The following is a 19,705-nucleotide window of genomic DNA, read 5'->3' on the forward strand; positions in this document are numbered from 1 at the left end:
GCACTAACCAGCCCCTGAGCAGTCTTTGGGAAAGAACAGCCGCATCCCTAACCCCTACCCTCACTCCAGCAGGCACTTAAGAGCCCACCTGTGGATGGGACAGGTATGTAAGAAGGAGCCAGGACCCTCTTGTCACACCCTATCCTTAACAAGAAAAGAGGATGGGCCGGGCGTGGTGGCTCACGCCTGTAATCCCAGCACTTTGGGAGGCCGAGGCAGGTGGATCACGAGGTCAGGAGATTGAGACCATCCTGGCTAACACAGTGAAACCCCATCTCTACTAAAAATACAAAAAAAAAAAAAGCTGGGCGTGGTGGCGGGCGCCTGTAGTCCCAGCTACCTGGGAGGCTGAGGCAGGAGAATGGCGTGAACCCGGGAGGTGGAGCTTGCAGTGAGCCAAGATCGTGCCACTGCACTCCAGCCTGGGCTAGAGAGCGAGGCTCTGTCAAAAAAAAAAAAAAAAAAAAAAGAAAGAAAAGGAAAGAGGAACTGAGACCAGAACTGGGGCTCACCTTCGAGGAGTAGGTTTTCTTTGGCATCGAACATCTGCACACTCCGAGCACCCCCACTGAGCTCTCAGCCACCTTTAAGGAGAACAGAAAGCAGAATCAAGAGTCCTTCCTTGCATATTTATGCTTTCTGGTCTATGTGAGACCCTTAGTCACTCCATTTGTCACATTCAGCCTTTGCCTGAACATGAACTTGTAGAAGGGCTTTTAGAAGGGCTGGGACTTAGAATCCTAGGTTAGCTCATTAGATTGACTTTTCTGGCTCTGCTTCTGTCAGTTATGCAATCATTTCACAATTTGTCTTATTTCTCTTATTGCCCCCTTTAACTCTTCTAGTCTCAAATGTGGCATATATAATTGCTCTTCATGTCTGAATATTGCTGTGGGAGAGATGGACCCCATCGCATTCTTTCTTGCATGCATTTATTTTCCTTCCCCAGCTGTCAGAATGGGAAATGCAGGTTCTTTCTGGGGCAGGGAGCTTTTCCTTTCTTAAGTAATCACCTCTTACTTTAACACTCTTTTTCCCACACGAACGTCTTAATGCAATTTTATAGACATTCAGAAAGATTGAAAGAATTGTACAGTGAGCACCATATATCCACCACCTACATTCTACAATCAACATTTTGCTCATATTTGTTTTATCACATGTCCATCTAGCAATCCTATCTATCCATCAATCTGTCTTTTTTTAATTCATCTCAGAATAAATTGCAGATATCCAATCACTTCAGCCTGCATAATTTTTAATTAGAATTTGATATTGTTTTGGCCGGGCGCGGTGGCTCACGCTTTGTAATCCCAGCACTTTGGGAGGCCGAGGCGGGCGGATCACGAGGTCAGGAGATCGAGACCACGGTGAAACCCCATCTCTACTAAAAATACAAAAAAAAAAAAAAAAGAATTTGATATTGTTTTATGGTTCTTTTTAGGTAAAATTCTATATACTATTTACTACCCTTTAAAAAATGTTTTTATAAGGGTAGTGCCCTTTATTTTAAAATTTGATATGGATGGTTTGTATGTTTGATGGCTCTCTATTTTTCCATTGTATTGCTAAACTAGGTCATCTTGAAGCAAAGAAGACAATTCACTTATAAATAGATGACCTTAAACTTTTTTTTCAACAACCTCTTGTCCAACAGATGTACAGATGACCTTAAACTTTTAACAATGAGCTGAGGAAGGTTAGTGATCTTTGCTGCCTTTGTATATATGAAAAGGTATCTATAGCATTCATCCTCCAGTAATGTAATGTTTCTGCAGGTAAGATCCCAAGAGAGTTCTGCATGTGCTCCATGGAATGTGGACAGTACCTCATCTTTTTTTTTTTTTTTTACAGATCTATTGAGATATAATTCACATACCATACAATTCACACATTTTAATGTGTACAATTCAGTGAGTTTTAGTATGTTCAGAGTTGCACAACTATCATCACAATCAATTTTAGAACATTTTCACCATCCCCAAAAGAAATCCCATACTCATTAGTAGTCACACCCCACCTCCCCATAGCCTCTCCAGCCCTAGGCAACCACTAATCTATTTTCTATCTCTAGAAATTTGCCTTGTCCGCATATTGCATGTGCATGGAATCATATGTGATTTTTTGTTTGGCTTCTTTCCCTTGGCATAATGTTTCGAGTTTCATCCGTGTTGTTATCATGTATCAGTACTTCATTCCTTTTTAATTTTTATTTTTTTAGAGATGTGCCTCACTCTGACGCCCAGGCTGGAGTGCAATGGCACAATCACAGCTCACTGCAGCCTGAAACTCCTGGGCTCAAGCGAATCTCCTGACTCAGCCTCCCAAAGTGCTGGGATTACAAGCACGAGCCACCGTGTTCATCCCATTCCTTCTTTTTTTTTTTTTTTTTTTTTAATTAATTTTTTTTTGCACACAAAAACAATAAACATTTTCTAAAAATACATACAAACAAAAAGATGCATATCAAACATATTAGGAAGGTTACACATGGGAAGTCGGGGAATAGAAATGGGGGGTGGGAGTTAAAATAAGGTAGAGAGGGACTTTACGTGGATCAGTGATAATAACTCAATCCTCTATTTGACAAAGAAGAGGGAGAAGGAAGAGGAAGAAAAAGAAAGTGGGATAAAGGATCAGAAAGGGAGGAAAATAGAAAAAATTAGAGTATGACTCCAGGGTAGACCTGTTTTGTTGTCACTGAGTTGGTTGGTTGGTTTGTCTGTTGTATTTTTCATGTTTCGCCAAGTTGGCCAGACTGGTCTCGAACTCCTAGCCCGAAGTGATCAACCCGCCTCGCCCCCCAGAGTGCCGGGACCACAGGTGTGAGCCACCACGTCCAGCCCCCACATTGCTTCTGGCCTCCATGGTAGACCTCCCAGACGGAGCGGACGGGCAGAGGCGCTCCTCACTTCTTCCCAGACACGGGGCGGCCGGGCAGAGGCGCTCCTCACTTCCCAGACGGGGCGGCCAGGCAGAGACGCTCCTCACTTCTTCCCAGACGATAGGTGGCCGGGCAGAGGCGCCCCTCACTTCCCAGACAATGGGTGGCCGGGCAGAGGCGCTCCTCACTTCCCAGACGATGGGTGGCCGGGCAGAGGCGCTCCTCACTTCCCAGACGGGGCGGCCCGGCCGAGGCGCTCCTCACTTCCCAGACGGGGCGGCCGGGCAGAGGCGCTCCTCACTTCTTCCCGGACGGGGCGGCCGGGCAGAGGCGCTCCTCACTTCCCAGACGGGGCGGCCGGGCAGAGGCGCTCCTCACTTCTTCCCGGACGGGGCGGCCGGGCAGAGGCGCTCCTCACTTCTTCCCGGACGGGGCGGCCGGGCAGAGGCGCTCCTCACTTCTTCCCGGACGGGGCGGCCGGGCAGAGGCGCTCCTCACTTCCCAGATGGGGCGGCCGGGCAGAAGCGCTCCTCACTTCTTCCCGGACGGGGCGGCCGGGCAGAGGCGCTCCTCACTTCTTCCCGGACGGGGCGGCCGGGCAGAGGCGCTCCTCACCTCCCAGACGATAGGTGGCTGGGCAGAGGCGCTCCTCATTTCACAGATGGGGCGGCCGGGCAGAGGCGCTCCTCACTTCCCAGACGGTGGGTGGCCGGGCAGAGGCGCTCCTCACTTCCCAGACGGTGGGTGGCCGGGCAGAGGCGCTCCTCTCTTCCCTGACGGGGCGGCCGGGCAGAGGCGCTCCTCACTTCCCAGACGGTGGGTGGCTGGGCAGAGGCGCTCCTCACTTCCCAGACGGTGGGTGGCCAGGCAGAGGCGCTCCTCACTTCCCAGACGGTGGGTGGCCGGGCAGAGGCGCTCCTCACTTCCCAGACGGTGGGTGGCCGGGCAGAGGCGCTCCTCACTTCCCAGACGGTGGGTGGCCGGGCAGAGGCGCTCCTCACTTCCCAGACGGTGGGTGGCCGGGCAGAGGCTCTCCTCACTTCCTAGACGGGGCGGCCGGGCAGAGGCGCTCCTCACTTCCCAGACGGGGCGGCCGGGCAGAGGCGCTCCTCACTTCCCAGACGGGGCGGCCGGGCAGAGGCGCTCCTCACTTCCCAGACGGTGGGTGGCCAGGCAGAGGCGCTCCTCACTTCCCAGACGGTGGGTGGCCGGGCAGAGGCGCTCCTCACTTCCCAGACGGTGGGTGGCCGGGCAGAGGCGCTCCTCACTTCCCAGACGGTGGGTGGCCGGGCAGAGGCGCTCCTCACTTCCCAGACGGTGGGTGGCCGGGCAGAGGCGCTCCTCACTTCCCAGACGGGACGGCCGGGCAGAGGCGCTCCTCACTTCCCAGACGGTGGGTGGCCGGGCAGAGGCGCTCCTCACTTCCCAGACGGGGCGGCCGGGCAGAGGCGCTCCTCACTTCTTCCCGGATGGGGCGGCCGGGCAGAGGCGCTCCTCACTTCTTCCCAGACGGGGCGGCCGGGCAGAGGCGCTCCTCACTTCCCAGACGGGGCGGCCGGGCAGAGGCGCTCCTCACTTCTTCCCGGATGGGGCGGCCGGGCAGAGGCGCTCCTCACTTCTTCCCAGACGGGGCGGCCGGGCAGAGGCGCTCCTCACTTCCCAGACGGGGCGGCCGGGCAGAGGCGCTCCTCACTTCTTCCCGGACGGGGCGGCCGGGCAGAGGCGCTCCTCACTTCTTCCCGGACGGGGCGGCCGGGCAGAGGCGCTCCTCACTTCTTCCCGGACGGGCGGCCGGGCAGAGGCGCTCCTCACTTCTTCCCGGACGGGGCGGCTGGGCAGAGGCGCTCCTCACTTCCCAGACGATGGGTGGCCGGGCAGAGGCTCTCCTCACTTCCCAGACGGGGCGGCCGGGCAGAGGCGCTCCTCACTTCCCAGACGGGGTGGCCGGGCAGAGGCGCTCCTCACTTCCCAGACGGTGGGTGGCCGGGCAGAGGCGCCCCTCACTTCCCAGACGGTGGGTGGCCGGGCAGAGGCGCCCCTCACTTCCCAGACGGTGGGTGGCCGGGCAGAGGTGCTCCTCACTTCCCAGACGGTGGGTGGCCGGGCAGAGGCGCTCCTCACTTCCCAGACGGTGGGTGGCCGGGCAGAGGCGCTCCTCACTTCCCAGACGGTGGGTGGCCGGGCAGAGGCGCTCCTCACTTCCCAGACGGGACGGCCGGGCAGAGGCGCTCCTCACTTCCCAGATGGGGTGGCCGGGCAGAGGTGCTCCTCACTTCCCAGACAGGGCGGCCGGGCAGAGGCGCTCCTCACCTCCCAGACGATGGGTGGCCGGGCAGAGGTTCTCCTCACCTCCCAGACGGGGCGGCCGGGCAGAGGCGCTCCTCACTTCCTCCCGGACGGGGCGGCCGGGCAGAGGCGCTCCTCACTTCCTCCCGGACGGGGCGGCCGGGCAGAGGCGCTCCTCACTTCCTCCCGGACGGGGCAGCCGGGCAGAGGCGCTCCTCACCTCCCAGACGATAGGTGGCCAGGCAGAGGCACTCCTCACTTCCCAGACGGGGCGGCCGGGCAGAGGCGCTCCTCAATTCCCAGACGATGGGTGGCCGGGCAGAGGCGCTCCTCACTTCCCAGGCGGGGCGGCCGGGCAGAGGCGCTCCTCACTTCCCAGACGATGGGTGGCCGGGCAGAGGTGCTCCTCACTTCCCAGACGGGGCGGCCGGGCAGAGGTACCCCTCACCTCTTCCCAGACGGGGCGGCCGGGCAGAGGTGCTCCTCACTTCTTCCCGGACGGGGCGCCCGGGCAGAGGCGCTCCTCACTTCCCAGATGGGGCAGCCGGGCAGAGGCGCTCCTCACTTCTTCCCGGACGGGGCGCCCGGGCAGAGGCGCTCCTCACTTCCCAGATGGGGCAGCTGGGCAGAGGCGCTCCTCACTTCTTCCCAGACAGGGCGGCCGGGCAGAGGCGCTCCTCACTTCTTCCCAGACGGGGTGGCCGGGCAGAGGCGCTCCTCACTTCCCAGACGGTGGGCGGCCGGGCAGAGGTGCTCCTCACTTCCCAGACGGTGGGTGGCCGGGCAGAGGCGCTCCTCACTTCCCAGACGGGATGGCCGGGCAGAGGCGCTCCTCACTTCCCAGACGATGGGTGGCCGGGCAGAGGCGCTCCTCACTTCCCAGACGGGGCGGCCGGGCAGAGGCGCTCCTTACTTCTTCCCGGATGGGGCGGCCGGGCAGAGGTGCCCCTCACTTCCCAGACGGGGCGGCCGGGCAGAGGCGCTCCTCACTTCCCAGACGGGGTGGCCGGGCAGAGGCGCTCCTCACTTCTTCCCGGACGGGGCGGCCGGGCAGAGGCGCTCCTCACTTCTTCCCGGATGGGGCGGCCGGGCAGAGGCGCTCCCCACCTCCCAGACGCGGCGGTGGCTGGGCAGGGGCTCGGGAGGCTGAGGCGGGCAGAGCACTCGGCGTCAGGAGCTGGCGAGCAGCGTGGCCAACATGGCGACCGCGCGCCTGCAGCCAAACGAGAAAAAGCGCGCAGTGGCGGCGCGTGGCGGCAGTCCCAGGCAGTCCGCGGCGCGGGCAGCAGCGAGCTGAGTAGATTGCAGCCTGGGCCACAGAGGGAACGAACGAAAGAAAGAAAAAGAAAGAAAGAAGGAAGGAAGGAAGGAAGGAAGGAAGGAAGGAAGGAGAAAGGAAGGAAGCCATCCCATTCCTTCTTATTGACAAACAATATTCCATTGTATGGATATACTACATTTTGTTTACTCATTTGTCAGTTGATGGACATTAGGTTTATTCCCACCTTTTGGCTATTATGTTCTATGAACGTTAGTCTAGAAATTTTGGTGTGGACATATGTCTTTCTCTTAAGTGTACACCTAGGAGTGGAATTGCTGGCTCATAGTAGAATAACTCCATGCTTTACATTTTCAGGACCCACCAAACTGTTTTCCAAAGTGCCTGCACCATTTTACACCTCCACCAGCAGTGCATGGGGGTTCTGATTTCTTTGTCGACACTTGTTATTACCTATTGTTTTCATTCTAGCCATACTAATGGGTGTGAAGTAGTATTCTGTTGTAGGTTTTGATTTGCATTTCTCTAATGACTAAGGATGTTGAGCATCTTTTTTCGTGCTATTGGTCATTTGTATATATTCTTTGGAGAAATGTCTATTTAAATGCTTTGCCAATTTTTAAATTTGGTTGTCTTTTTATTATTGAGTTTAAGAGTTCTTTATGTATTCTAAAAACAAGTTCTTTATCAGACAAATGATTTGCAAATATTTTGTTCCATTCTGTGAGTTATCTTTTCACCTTCTTGATGGTGCCCTCTAAAGCACAAAGGTTTTTAAATTTTGATTAAGTTCCATTTATCTATTTTTTTTGGTCACTTTTGCTTTTAGTGTCACATCTAAGAAAGTTTTGCCTACTCCAAAGTCATGAAGATTTTCTATTTTCTTCTAAAGATTTTATGGTTTTAGGCTGGGCGCAGTGGCTCACGCCTGTAATCCCAACACTTTGGGAAGCCGAGGCCGGTGGATCACAAGGTCAGGAGATCGAGACCATCCTGGCTAACACAGTGAAACCCCATCTCTACTAAAAATACAAAAAATTAGCTGGGCGTGGTGGTGGGTGCCTGTAGTCCCAGCTACTCAGGAGGCTGAGGCAGGAGAATGGAGTGAACCCGGGAGGCGGAGTTTGCAGTGAGCCGAGATCGTATCACTGCACTCCAGCCTGGGTGATAGAGCGAGACTCCGTCTCAAAAAAAAAAAAGATTGTATAGTTTTAGGTCTATGTTTCACTTGGAGCTAATTTTTGTGTATGGGGTGAGGTAGGGGTCCAACTTTATTATTATTGTTATTATTATCTTTTATGCATATGGATGGGCAGTTGTCCCAGCACCATTTTTTATAAGGACTATTCTTTGTCCATTGAATCATCTTGGATTGCTTATCAAAATTCAATTGATCATAAATGTAAGGGTTTTATTCTGTACTCTCAATTCTATTCCACTTATCTTTATATTTATCCTTATGCTGGTAGCACACTGTCTTGATCTAGCTTTGTAATAAGTTTTAAAAGTGTGGGATGTGAGGGTGATCTGGCTGCAACATCTGTCACTCCATTGATTGCCAGGGTTGATTTGGCTGATCTGGCTGGCTAGGCGGGTGTCCCCTTCTTCCCTCAATGCTCCACGTATGTCCCTCCTGAAGCTGCGTGCTCAGTCAAAGAGGACGACCATCCCCAATAAAGGAGGACCAGTCTTCAGTCCAGGGTATACAAGTATCTGCTCTTCCTAGCTAGAACCTCCAAACAAGTTCTCAAGGTCCATTGTAGGAGAACGTAGGGTAGTCAAGCTTCTAAGACTTCAGACACATCCTAATGAGGCGCTGCATGTGGCAGTCTGCCTTAAAAAAAAAAAAAAAAGTGGGAAATGTGACTTCTTAAACATTGTTCTCCTTTTTTCAAGACTGTTTTAGCTATTCTGGATCCCCTGTATTTTCATATGAATTTTAGCATCAGCTTTTCAATTTTTGCAAAAAGTCAGGATTTTCACAGAGATTGTGTTGAATTTGTAAATCAATTGGGAGACTATTGCCATCTTAACGATATTAAATCTTCCAATCCATGAGCATGAGATATTTTTTCATTTATTTAGGTCTTTTAAATTTTCAACAATGTTTTGAAGTTTTCAGTGCACATGTATTTCATTCTTTTGTTAAATTTATTCCTAAGTATGTTATTTTTGATGCTATTGTAAATGGAATTGAATTGTTTTCTTAATTTCACTTTCAGATTGTTCACTGCTAAAGTATAAAAATACAACATTTTTTAATATTGCTCTGCATCTTTCAACCTTGTTGGGCTCATTTGTTTGTTTGTTTGTTTGTTTGTTTTTCTTTTTTGAGACAGGATCTTGCTCTGTTAGGCCAGAGTACAGTGGCACAATCATAGCTCACTGCAACCTCAAACTCCTGGTCTCAAGCCACCTTCCCACCTCAGGCTCCCAAAGTGCTTGGATTACAGGTGTGAACCACAATGCCTGGCCTGGACTTATTTCTAATAGTTTTCTGGTGAATTCCTTAGGATTTTTTATATACAAGATCATGTCATCAGCAAACAGAGATAGTTTATTTCTACCTTTTCAATCTGGATGCCTTTTTATTTCTTTTTCTTGCATAGATCTCTTTTTCATTCCCCCTTTAGGAGGAGTCTGGCATATCTCATGAATCAGCAGGGGACTTGTTTCATTTCAACATAGGGGGCTGGCATTTCTCAGTTCCCAGAAGCAAACTCTCTCAGTTTCCAGACTCCCTGCTGTGGAAAGAGGCTTCAGCCTTGACCTCTTCAGAAAGCCAGAGGCTATTTATCGACAGAGATGGTTCCACATTTAGGCACGTGCACTATTACCTCTACACCTCCAAGCTCTCCTTCTCCAGTTGTGCGGAACTGAACTTGCTGTATGAGCAAGCATTGGGTTTGCAGCTGATGCCTTTGCTGCAGGTAAGATGCTCTTGTTTTCTGGGAGTGGTGGATCAGTAACATGGCTTTACATCAGTAAATATTGTTTCCTGTTATATATTGGTTGCTGAGATGACCCTCTTAATGGGCAAATGTAATAAATGTGTTAAAGTAATAAATAATTTCCTCATTAGTATAGGGGTGAGTAAGAAGGAAAAAAAAGTAATAAACAATACACTGAAATTACCTGCTTTTGTTTTTTCGAGACAGGGTGTCTGTTGCAATCACAGCTCAGTGCAACCTCCACCTCCCAAGCCCAAAGGATCTTCCCACCTCCCACCTCAGTCCTTCTGAGTAGCTGGGAACACAGGTGCATGCTACCATGCCCAGCCAATCCTTTCCATGTTGCCCAGATTGGTCTTGAACTCCTGGGCTCAAGTTATCCTCTCTAATTGGCCTCCCTAAGTGCTCCCTCGGCTTCCCTAAGAGCTGGGATTACAGGCATGAGACTGTATATACACCCAGCCTACATATTCTTAATAAATGATTTCATCCCAACTGTGCTTTAGTTAGACTAGTAGCCACCATGGACCCAGAATAGGATTTACTGTCCACTGAGAGGGTGCCCCTGGCTCTTGAAAATCCTATATTAAGCTACTTCTTGTTTTTGTTTTTGAATCTTAAAAGGAGAACACTTTAGACACTTTAGGATTTGCTATGTACATCATGTCTGAGATTTAAAATCTAAAAGATTTATCAAGAATATCACCTCTCATTGTGCCTGTTAGGTACACAACATGCATTTACACCAAAGCAAAAAGTTCTAATCTTGGGCCAAATGTCAAGAGAGAGGAAAAAAAAAAAACAAGTTATGCAGAATCTTTCCTCTACCATCACTTCTTTGTCTTCCAAGAAACTTTATTATTATTATTATTATTATTATTATTATTATAATAAGAGCTTCAAATATCTTTACTTATCAACCATTAAGGTACTGCCAAAAAACATTACCTTTCTTTCCTAATTTTTCTCCAAGCCACAGAAATCATTTCTGTGGCTGATCTTAAGTAGTTTATTCAGTAGTTTTTGAACAATTCTTTTTAACCTGGAAGAACTAAATATTACAACTGGGAAGGACCATTGAACATCCTCCATATTAATCCCACTGTCTGTACAAGGCGTTTATTCCATCTCTATCAGCACTAACCCAACAAGCTGCAGTGTAGCCCAGTGTACCACCAACTGTGCCTCAACACTGTTTAGAAGAAAATTGAGATAGACCATGCGTATCTGGGCCATAGAGGAATGAGAACATTTCATAGTGCGTGTTTTTATGGATGCTTACTAAATAATTCAGTGTTTTCTCTTAAAAGTATTTCTATATTTGGAAATCAGAAATTCTTTTTTTTTTTTTTTCTTTGAGATGGAGTTTCACTCTTGCCACCCAAGCTGGAGTGCAATGGTGCCATCTCGGCTCACTGCAACCTCCGCCTCCCAGGTTCAAGTGATTCTCCTGCCTCAGCCTCCTGAGTAGCTAAGATTACAGGCACCCGCCACCACGCCCAGCTAATTTTTGTATTTTTAATGTAGACGGGGTTTCACCATGTTGGCCAGGCTGATCTCGAACTCCTGACCCCAGGTGATCCACCCGCCTCAGCCTCCCAAAGTGCTGGGATTATAGGCGTGAGCCACCGCACCTGGCCTGAAAATTCCTAATATACTACCAGGCAAGTTGTTGTATTTTTTTTTCTTTTTCAAACTACCTTCTTGATTTAATTTTTTTTTTCAACTGCCCCAGGAATGGAGTACTAGAATTGTTTACAAGTGGCTTCAAAACCACTTAAATGGCCTGTCATGACAGGATTGCTGATGACTCTATGCCAAGGCATCATTTTGAGGTAGAAGGGAGGGAGTAACTTGCTTGTTGCAGAAAATCAGAGATCAAGGCAATTTTTAAAGAACACTTTAAAGAATACAAGCCTATTGTACAGTGTATTAAGCCCTTTAAACCCTTTGCTGTCCTCACTTCCCAAATTGAAACAAAATATATCAAGGAAGCAGCTTTTTTTTTTTTTTTTTTTGAGATGGAGTCTTGCTCTGTCCCAGGCTGGAGTGCAGTGGCGCTATCTCGGCTCACTGCAACCTCCGCCTCCTGAGTTCAAGCAATTCTTCTTCCTCAGCCTTCAAGTAGTGGGATTACAGGCTTGCGCCACCATGCCCGGCTAATTTTTGTGTTTTTAGTAGAGACAGGGTTTCACCATGTTGGCCAGGCTAGTCTTGAACTCCTGAGCTCAAGTGATCCGCCCGCCTTGGCCTCCCAAAGTGCTAGGATTACAGGCATGAGCCACCACGCCCAGCCACAAGCAGCTTCTAAATGGGAGGCTGCGCCTCAGAAACCAATAGGTTGGTCCAATTCCAAAGTTCCACGTTGTGTGAGGAGTAGAAGTATCTGAAGAATCATGTGGATCTGCCTCCCTAAAAAAGACTGTAGGCCGGGCACGGTGGCTCACGCTTGTAATCCCAGCACTTTGGGAGGCCGAGGCGGGCGGATCACGAGGTCAGGAGATCGAGACCACGGTGAAACCCCGTCTCTACTAAAAATACAAAAAAAAAAAATTAGCCGGGCGTAGTGGCGGGCGCCTGTAGTCCCAGCTACTCGGAGAGGCTGAGGCAGGAGAATGGCGTGAACCCGGGAGGCGGAGCTTGCAGTGAGCCGAGATTGCGCCACTGCACTCCAGCCTGGGCGACAGAGCGAGACTCTGTCTCAAAAAAAAAAAAAAAAAAGACTGTAAAACAAGTGCTTATACTTTGAAATGGTGTTGTCAAAGAAATAAATATTTGAGTTGGCCCAAGTGAAATGGTGTTTATTTCTTGAAGCAGAGTGTAAATACAGCTGGGAACCAACAGTCACCTCAAGCTAATCAACAGCTTCACACATTTCCACCACTTTCCCACTGCTAAGGCCTATCAGATGCTCAGATTTTTTTACTAAATGAGCAAATACTCTGCTTGGAGAAATTGGAGTTTGCCAATTCTTAGTCTTTAGACCCTACACAGGCAGCCCAACTTAATGCATTCACCCAGTATTTATGAAGAACATTCTGGGTTCCAGGCATTATTCCTGTGGGCTTTGGGGAAAACATAGGATGATCCAATAAAAATATAATGTGAGCCATGTATATGAGCCACTTATGTAATTTTATATTTTCTATAGCCGCATCTAAAACAGTAAAAAGAAACAGATGACATCAATTTAATAATATATTATTATACTCAAAATATTAACTATATATTCAAAGTATTCAATATCTTCAGAATGTTATTTCAACATGTAATCAATATTTAGAAATTGAGAAATTTTACATTCTTTGTACCGTGTTCAAAATCCGTTGTGTTTTATACTTACAGCACATCTCAGATTCAGACTGTCATATTTCTTTCTTTTTCTTTTTTTTTTTTTTTTTTTCTTTTTTGAGACAGAGTCTCACTGTGTTGCCCAGGTGAGAGTGCAGTGGCGCTATCTCGGCTCACTGCAACCTCCGTTTCCTGGTTCAAGAGATTCTCATGCCTCAGCCTCCCAAGTAGCTAGGATTACAGGTGTGCAGCACCACGCCCAGCTAATTTTTGTATTTTTAGTGGAGATGGGGTTTTGTTATGTTGGCCAGGCTGGTCTCAAACTCCTGGCCTCAAGCAATCTGCCCCTCAGCCTCCCAAATTGCTGGGATTACAGATGTGAGCCACCGTGCTGGGTCTCAGACTGTCACATTTCAAGTAGTCAATAACCATACGTGGCTAGTGGCTACCATATTGGGCAGCATATATCTACACTGCTCTAAACTGTTAGTACTCCTCACCATAGAGTCCTTCAGATTTAGCCCCTAACAATAAAAATGTGACTTTGCCTCCTGCTAACTAAGGTTCCCATGCACTCAACAAATGCATATTCTACTCAGAATTATCTGTGACATAGTAGGCTTTGATGGAAAGCCATGTAGAATGACCAACAAGCAGCACAAGATGGGAAGCTTCTGGAGGACAGGCACCCAGGCTCATGCTGCTGCTCTGCTCTCCACCCCTCCCCATTCCCCAAATCCCCCAACTCCACCTGCCCACCCAACCCCCACCCCTAGCCTGTAGTTGTGGCCTCCAAAGGCTTATTAGTGTCTTATTGTGTATTGAGCACCAAACTTACACCAAGTTCTGGAGATACAGCAGTGAACCCTATAGCTGCACAATGTCAGGTAGAGATAAATACTATGAAGACAATTAAAACAGTGCTTCCTGTGTAATAATGAAGGAGGAGGGCATTTCTGTATTCCAGGACTTCTTGGAATTTCAGATTGTGTTTATATGATTTTCTTTTTTTTTGTAGTTTTTGTTTATTCAATTAGTCTTTTAAACAAAAGTATATTGCTACATTTTCCCCAGTATATCATTGTTTCACTGTCCTTATAGTACTAGAATTCAGTTGAAAGAATAAAACATTTACATCGAATCTGCTTGTCTTTTAATATTCAGATGGATAGTATGTGGCAAGAAGGGTAAGGGGATAGCAAGTGACTGGAGCCAGGGAAGTGACTTCTGTATTGAGTGATCAGAGGCTGGGCATGGTGTCTCACACCTGCAATCACAACACTTTGGGAGGCCAAGGCAGGAGGATCTCTTGAGCCCAGGACAAGACCAGCCTGGGCAACATGGCAAAACCCTGTCTCTACGAAAAATTTTTTTAATTAGCCAGAGGTGATGGTGCGTGCCTGTGGTCCCAGCTACTCAGGAGACTGAGGTGGGAGGATCGCTTGAGCCCAGGAGTTTGAGGCCACAGTGAGCCATATTTACACCACTGCACTTCGGCCAGGGTGATGGAGCTAGACCTTGTCAATAAATACTTAAATAAGAAAACAGCGATCAAACAGACCTCATTGACAAGGCAACATTTGAGCAGAAATCTGAATGAAAAAGGGGCAAAGGGGTAAGGCATGCAGGTATCTGGGGAAAGAACTTACAGACATTAGTAATAGTTAGGCCAGACGCGGTGGCTCCCACCTATAATCCTAGCACTTTGGGAGTCCGAGGTGGGTGGATTACTTGAGGCCAGGTTTGGAGACCAGCCTGGCCAACATAGAGAAACCCCATCTCTGCTAAAAGCAAAAAAATTAGCCAGGCGCAGTGGCTCACACCTGTAATCCCAGCACTTTGGGAGGCCGAGGTGGGCGATCACGAGGTCAGGAGTTTGAGACCAGGCTGGCCAACATGGTGAAAGCCCATCTCAACTAAAAATACAAAAATTAGCCAGGCATGGTGTCCCATGCCTATAATCCCAGCTACTTGGGAAGCTGAGGCAGAAGAATCACTTGAACCCGAGAGGCGGAGGTTACAGTGAGCCAATATCATGCCACTGCGCTCCAGCCTAGGCAACAGAGCAAGACTCCGTCTCAAAAAAACAAACAAACACAAAAATTAGCTGGGCATGGTGGCTCATGCCTGTAATCCTAGCTGTTCTGGAGGCTGAGGCAGGAGTGTCGTTTGAATCCAGGATGTGGAGGTTGCAGGGGAACTGAGATTGTGCCATGGCACTCCAGCCTGGGCAACAGAGTGAGACTATCTCAAAAAAAAAAAAAGAGGAATAGTTAAACGCTAATACCCTGAGGTTATAGTGGCTCGTTGGCCCACTTGGAGGCCATTGTAAAGTACAGTGAGAGGTAGGGAGATGTCAAAGGTTGACGATGAGATCAAAGGAAGCCAGACCTTGCAGAACCTTGAAAGCCATGGTGAAGACACAGGATTTATTCTAAATGTTATAGGTAGCTCTTGGAGGCTGAGGCAGGAGGATTGCTTGAAGCCAGAAGTTCGAGACCAGCCTGGGCAACAAAGTGAGACCCCAACTCTACAAAAAATTAAAAAAGAAATTTAGCTAGGCATGATGGCTCATGCCTATAGTTCCAACTACTTGGGAGGCTAAGGCAGGAGGATCGCCTGAGCCAGGGAGGTCAAGGCTGCAATGAACTGTGTTTGCACCACTGTGTTCCAGCCTGGGTGACAAAGCAAGACCCTTCCTCTCTCTCTCTCTCTCTCAATATATATATGTAAAATGCTAAGTGAAAAAAACCATCATGTCAGCTAAGTGAAAGAAACAGTTTTATTGTATGATTATATGTATAGAAGATAGACACAGCTGGGTGTGGTGGCTCATGCCTATAATCCCAGCACTTTGGGAGGCTGAGGTGGGTGGATCACTTGAGCTTAGGAGTTCAAGATCAGCCTGGGCAACATGACAAAACCCCATCTCTATAACAAACAAACAAACAAATAAATAAAATAGCACCATATATTGTATGATTCTATTTATCTAAAATGTGCAGAACAGGCAAATTTATAGAGACAGAAGATAGATAAGTGGTTTCCTAGGGCTGGGGCTCAGGGTAGGAAGGATGGGTGAGTGAGAATGGAGAATGAGCAATGACTGTTACTGGGTACAGGGTTTCTTTTAGGGGTATTGAAATAGATTGTGGTGATGGTTGCTTGATTCTGTTAATAGACTAAAAGCCACTGAATTGCATGCTTTAAATGGGTAAGTTTTGTAGTATGTGAAATATATCTCAAGAAAAGAAAGAAAGTAAGGAAGGGAAGGGAAGAGAAGGGGAAGGAGGGAGGGAGGGAGAGAGAGAAGAAAGGAAGGAAGGGAAGAAGGAAGGAAGAAAGAAGGGAAGGAGGGAGGGAGGGAGAGAGGGGCTGGGCACGGTGGCTCACACCTGTAATCTCAACACTTTGGGATGCTGAGGTGGGAGGATCACCTGAGGCCAGGAGTTGGAGACCAGCCTGGGCAACATAATGAGACATCACCTCTACAAAAAATTTAAAAATTATCCAGGCATGGTAGTGTGTGCCTGTAGTCTCAGCTACTTAGAAGGCTGAAGCCAGAGGATCATATGAGCCCAGGAGTTCAAGGCTGTAGTGAGCCGAGATTTCACCACTGCATCCCACCCTGGGTGACAGAGCAAGACCTTCTCTTTAAAAAAAAAAAAAGACCGGGTACAGTGGCTCACACCTGTAATCCCAGCACTTTGGGAGGCTGAGGTGGCCAGCCTGACCAACATGGTGAAACCCCATCTCTACTAAAAATACAAAATTAGCTGGGCATGGTGGCATGCCCCTGTAATCCCAGCTACTCAGGAGGCTAAGGCAGGAGAATTGCTTGAACCCGGGAGGCGGAGGTTGCAGTGAGTCAAGATCATGCCACTGCACTCCAGCCTGGGCAGCAGAGTGAGACTCTATCTCCAAATAAAAAGAAAGATCATTGGCTGCTGGCTTAACCTTAGATCAAGAATCTGCAAACTATAGCCCATGGACGAAATTCAGCCACTACCTTTTTTGGAAAGCCCATGAGCTAAGAATGGGTTTTACATTTTTAGATGGTTAAAAAAAAATCAAAAATATTTTGTGCTATGTAAAAATCATATGAAATTCAAATTTCAGGCCAGGCGTGGTGGCTCACGCCTGTAATCCTAACACTTTGGGAGGCCAAGGCGGGCAGATCACCTGAAGTCAGGAGTTCAAGACCAGCCTGGCCAACATGGTGAAACCCCATCTCTACTAAAATATAAAAATTAGCCGGGCATGATGGCAAGTGCCTGTAATCCCAGCTACTCGGGGAGGCTGAGATGGGAGAATCGCTTGAACCCAGGAGACGGTGGTTGCAGTGAGCTGAGATCGCACCACTGCACTCCAGCCTGGGCAACTGAGGGAGACTCTGTGTCAAAAAAAAAAAAAAAAAAAAAAAATTCAAATTTCATTGCCATTGATAAAGTTTTACTGGAACACAGCTATGCTCATTTGTTTATGTGTTGTCTACGGCTGCTCTCAAGCTATAACACAGAGCTGAGTGGTTGAGTTGACAGAGACCATGTGGCTAGCAAAGCCAAGCCTAAAATATTTACTGTCAGGCCTTTCACAGAAAAAAACTTGCTGACCCCTAGCCTAGACTACAGCAGAGCAAAGGAGGAAGTAGACCAGTTAAGAGGCTCCTGCAGATGAAAGATAATGGTGGTCTAGTCTGTGGTGGTAATAGTGGTGTTAGAGGTGTTCTAACTCTGAATATGTCTTGCTGGTAGAACTGACAGGGTTTGCTGATGAATTGAATGTAGGGTGAGAGAGAATGGACAACTCCTTTGTTTCTCTCCTGAGCAACCAGATGAATGGTGGATTTTGAAGGATGTGTACACATATTTAGGGAGGAAAATCAGGAGTTAGGATCTGAACATGTTGAGTTTGAGAGACAATGAAAGGGCAATAAAACCATCCAAGTGAAGGTAAACAGGAGGCGCTGGATGTACAGGTCTGGAATTCATGGAAACAGGCATAGAGATAAAAATTTGGGAGTCATAAAAGCTGATATGTAAATCCATGAACCTGGATGTTTTGGAATACTGTATATTGTTTATAGGGGAAATACAAAGTAGTCATTACAGGTCCATACATTAATATCATAGGGCCTCCTAGAACTTCCTGTGTAATTTGGGAAGGCCACTTTACCTAAATGTAAACTGATCTGAGCCCTCCACATCCATCAGCCTAGGTAGGAGTCTCAGCTGCAGAGTATGGAATTTCCCTTCAGGGTCATTCACCAGGGTTTAAGTTTCATGGCAAATTATCGATTCTTTTTTACTTTACCCCTGAAGTCCACTGAGGACAATGTGTTAACAGGACATGCTACTTATGTTTCCTTTTTCACACCTTCTGGGGACTTCTCAGTTTGGAACTTTAAATTGTTCCACTTGTGAGCATTCTGCTACCAGCAAGCAACCCAAACACGCCTTCATTCCTTGTGCTCAAGGGAGCCAGGGAGTTTTTATGTTGATCACACAAATGACGTTTTTAAGAAAATAGACCAGTGGCAGTCTCACATTTCCCATTAGTCATGATGTGAGATTATGACTGTGATCTTGGAAAGGAAGAGGATGACATAAACAGCAGATATTCATCCCAATTGTGCAGCTTGTCTGTGGTGTGGGTAAGTGGATGACTCAAATGCAAACCTCTTGACATGGTATCAGGGCTCCTCACAGGCTGGCCCATCTGCTTGTTCTGTCTCATATCCCAACAAAGACACAGACCTACATGCAGGCAAGGCCACATACACATGCACACACACACACTTTGAAGTTCAGCCACGCCCCAAGCACCCCACATGCTTTCTCTCTACACCTTTTCACTTGCTGTTTCCTCTTCCTGGATTTCTCCCCTTTTAAGATTTGGCCTTGGCTGGGGACGGTGGCTCACGCCTGTAATCCCAACTCTTTGGGAGGCTGAGGCGGGTGGATCACTTGAGGTCAGGAGATTGAGACCAACTTGGCCAAGATGGTGAAACCCCGTCTCTACTAAAAATACAAAAATTAGCCAGGCGTGGTGGCAGGCAACTGTAATCCCAGCTATTTAGGAGGCTGAGGCAGGAGAATCGCTTGAACCGGGAGGCAGAGGTTGCAGTGAGCCAAGATTGTGCCACTGCACTCTAGCTTGAACAACAGAGCGAGACTCCATCTCAAAAAAAAAAAAAAAAAAAAAAAGATTTGGCCTAAATATGGCCCACTGGAAGACTATCCTGACATTTCCTGAGTTTTTGTCTCTGTGCTTTCATAACAGACTGAATTCCCCCATTCTAGCAGTGCTAATTCGGTTGTGATCATGTATTCATATGTCTTTCTCCCTCACTGGGCTGTACTCTTTTCATGTTTTTATGAAACAAACACCTAGCACCTCTCACAGTACCTGGCATCTGCACATGCTTAACAACATATCTGCTGAGAGAACATTCAATGTTATGCTCAAGATGACTTCTGCAGAATAAGGTGACTGGAGCCCGCAGTGAAGGGGTACGTTTGAAATGCCGAAAGCTGGGTTTGTTTGGCTTTGGGGACTGACAGCAGCTGTTCTGCACATCCTTTTGTTCTACCAGCCTCGCTTTTCTTGAGCCTTAAAGCAGTGCTGGCCCTCCTTGTCTTTACAAGGCAGTCAGGGATTTGGAAGTTCCCCCAAGCTCCTTTACCATCACATTCTTTCCAACAGACTACATCAGAGCATAAGGCATCTCTGAGAACTGCTGCTGCTTTGGAAAACCTCCGTTAAGTCCCAAAGTTCTGCCAGCAGGGTGCATTTGTCAGCCATCTTTGGCAACCACACACACACATACACATACTTCCCCACGCCATCAGTTTTATGTTGCTTCTGATTGACATATTTTTTTCACCACTATCTAGGCCAAAAGCAACATCATTTATTCTTGTGCTAGAAATTAGCCACCTGAATTCATTTAAGGTCTGTATTTCCCTTAAGAAATCCTCTCTCCAATAACTTTTTCCAGGTCATAACATGTGA

General features: G+C 48.1%; 1 protein-coding gene across 1 annotated transcript in view; it reads left to right on the forward strand.

The window, feature by feature from the left end:
• The window catches only part of KCTD19 (potassium channel tetramerization domain containing 19), a 42,375-nt gene that overhangs the window by 1,590 nt on the left and 21,080 nt on the right, over nt 1-19,705 (forward strand). Inside the window, exon 2 of the mRNA XM_030795444.1 lies at nt 9,083-9,379. Coding sequence (XP_030651304.1) covers nt 9,083-9,379 — 297 coding nt within the window. The remainder of the gene's footprint in view (nt 1-9,082; nt 9,380-19,705) is intronic.

The sequence above is a fragment of the Nomascus leucogenys genome, chromosome 2, assembly GCF_006542625.1.
Source record: "Nomascus leucogenys isolate Asia chromosome 2, Asia_NLE_v1, whole genome shotgun sequence".
Classification (NCBI taxonomy): Eukaryota; Metazoa; Chordata; class Mammalia; order Primates; family Hylobatidae; genus Nomascus; species Nomascus leucogenys.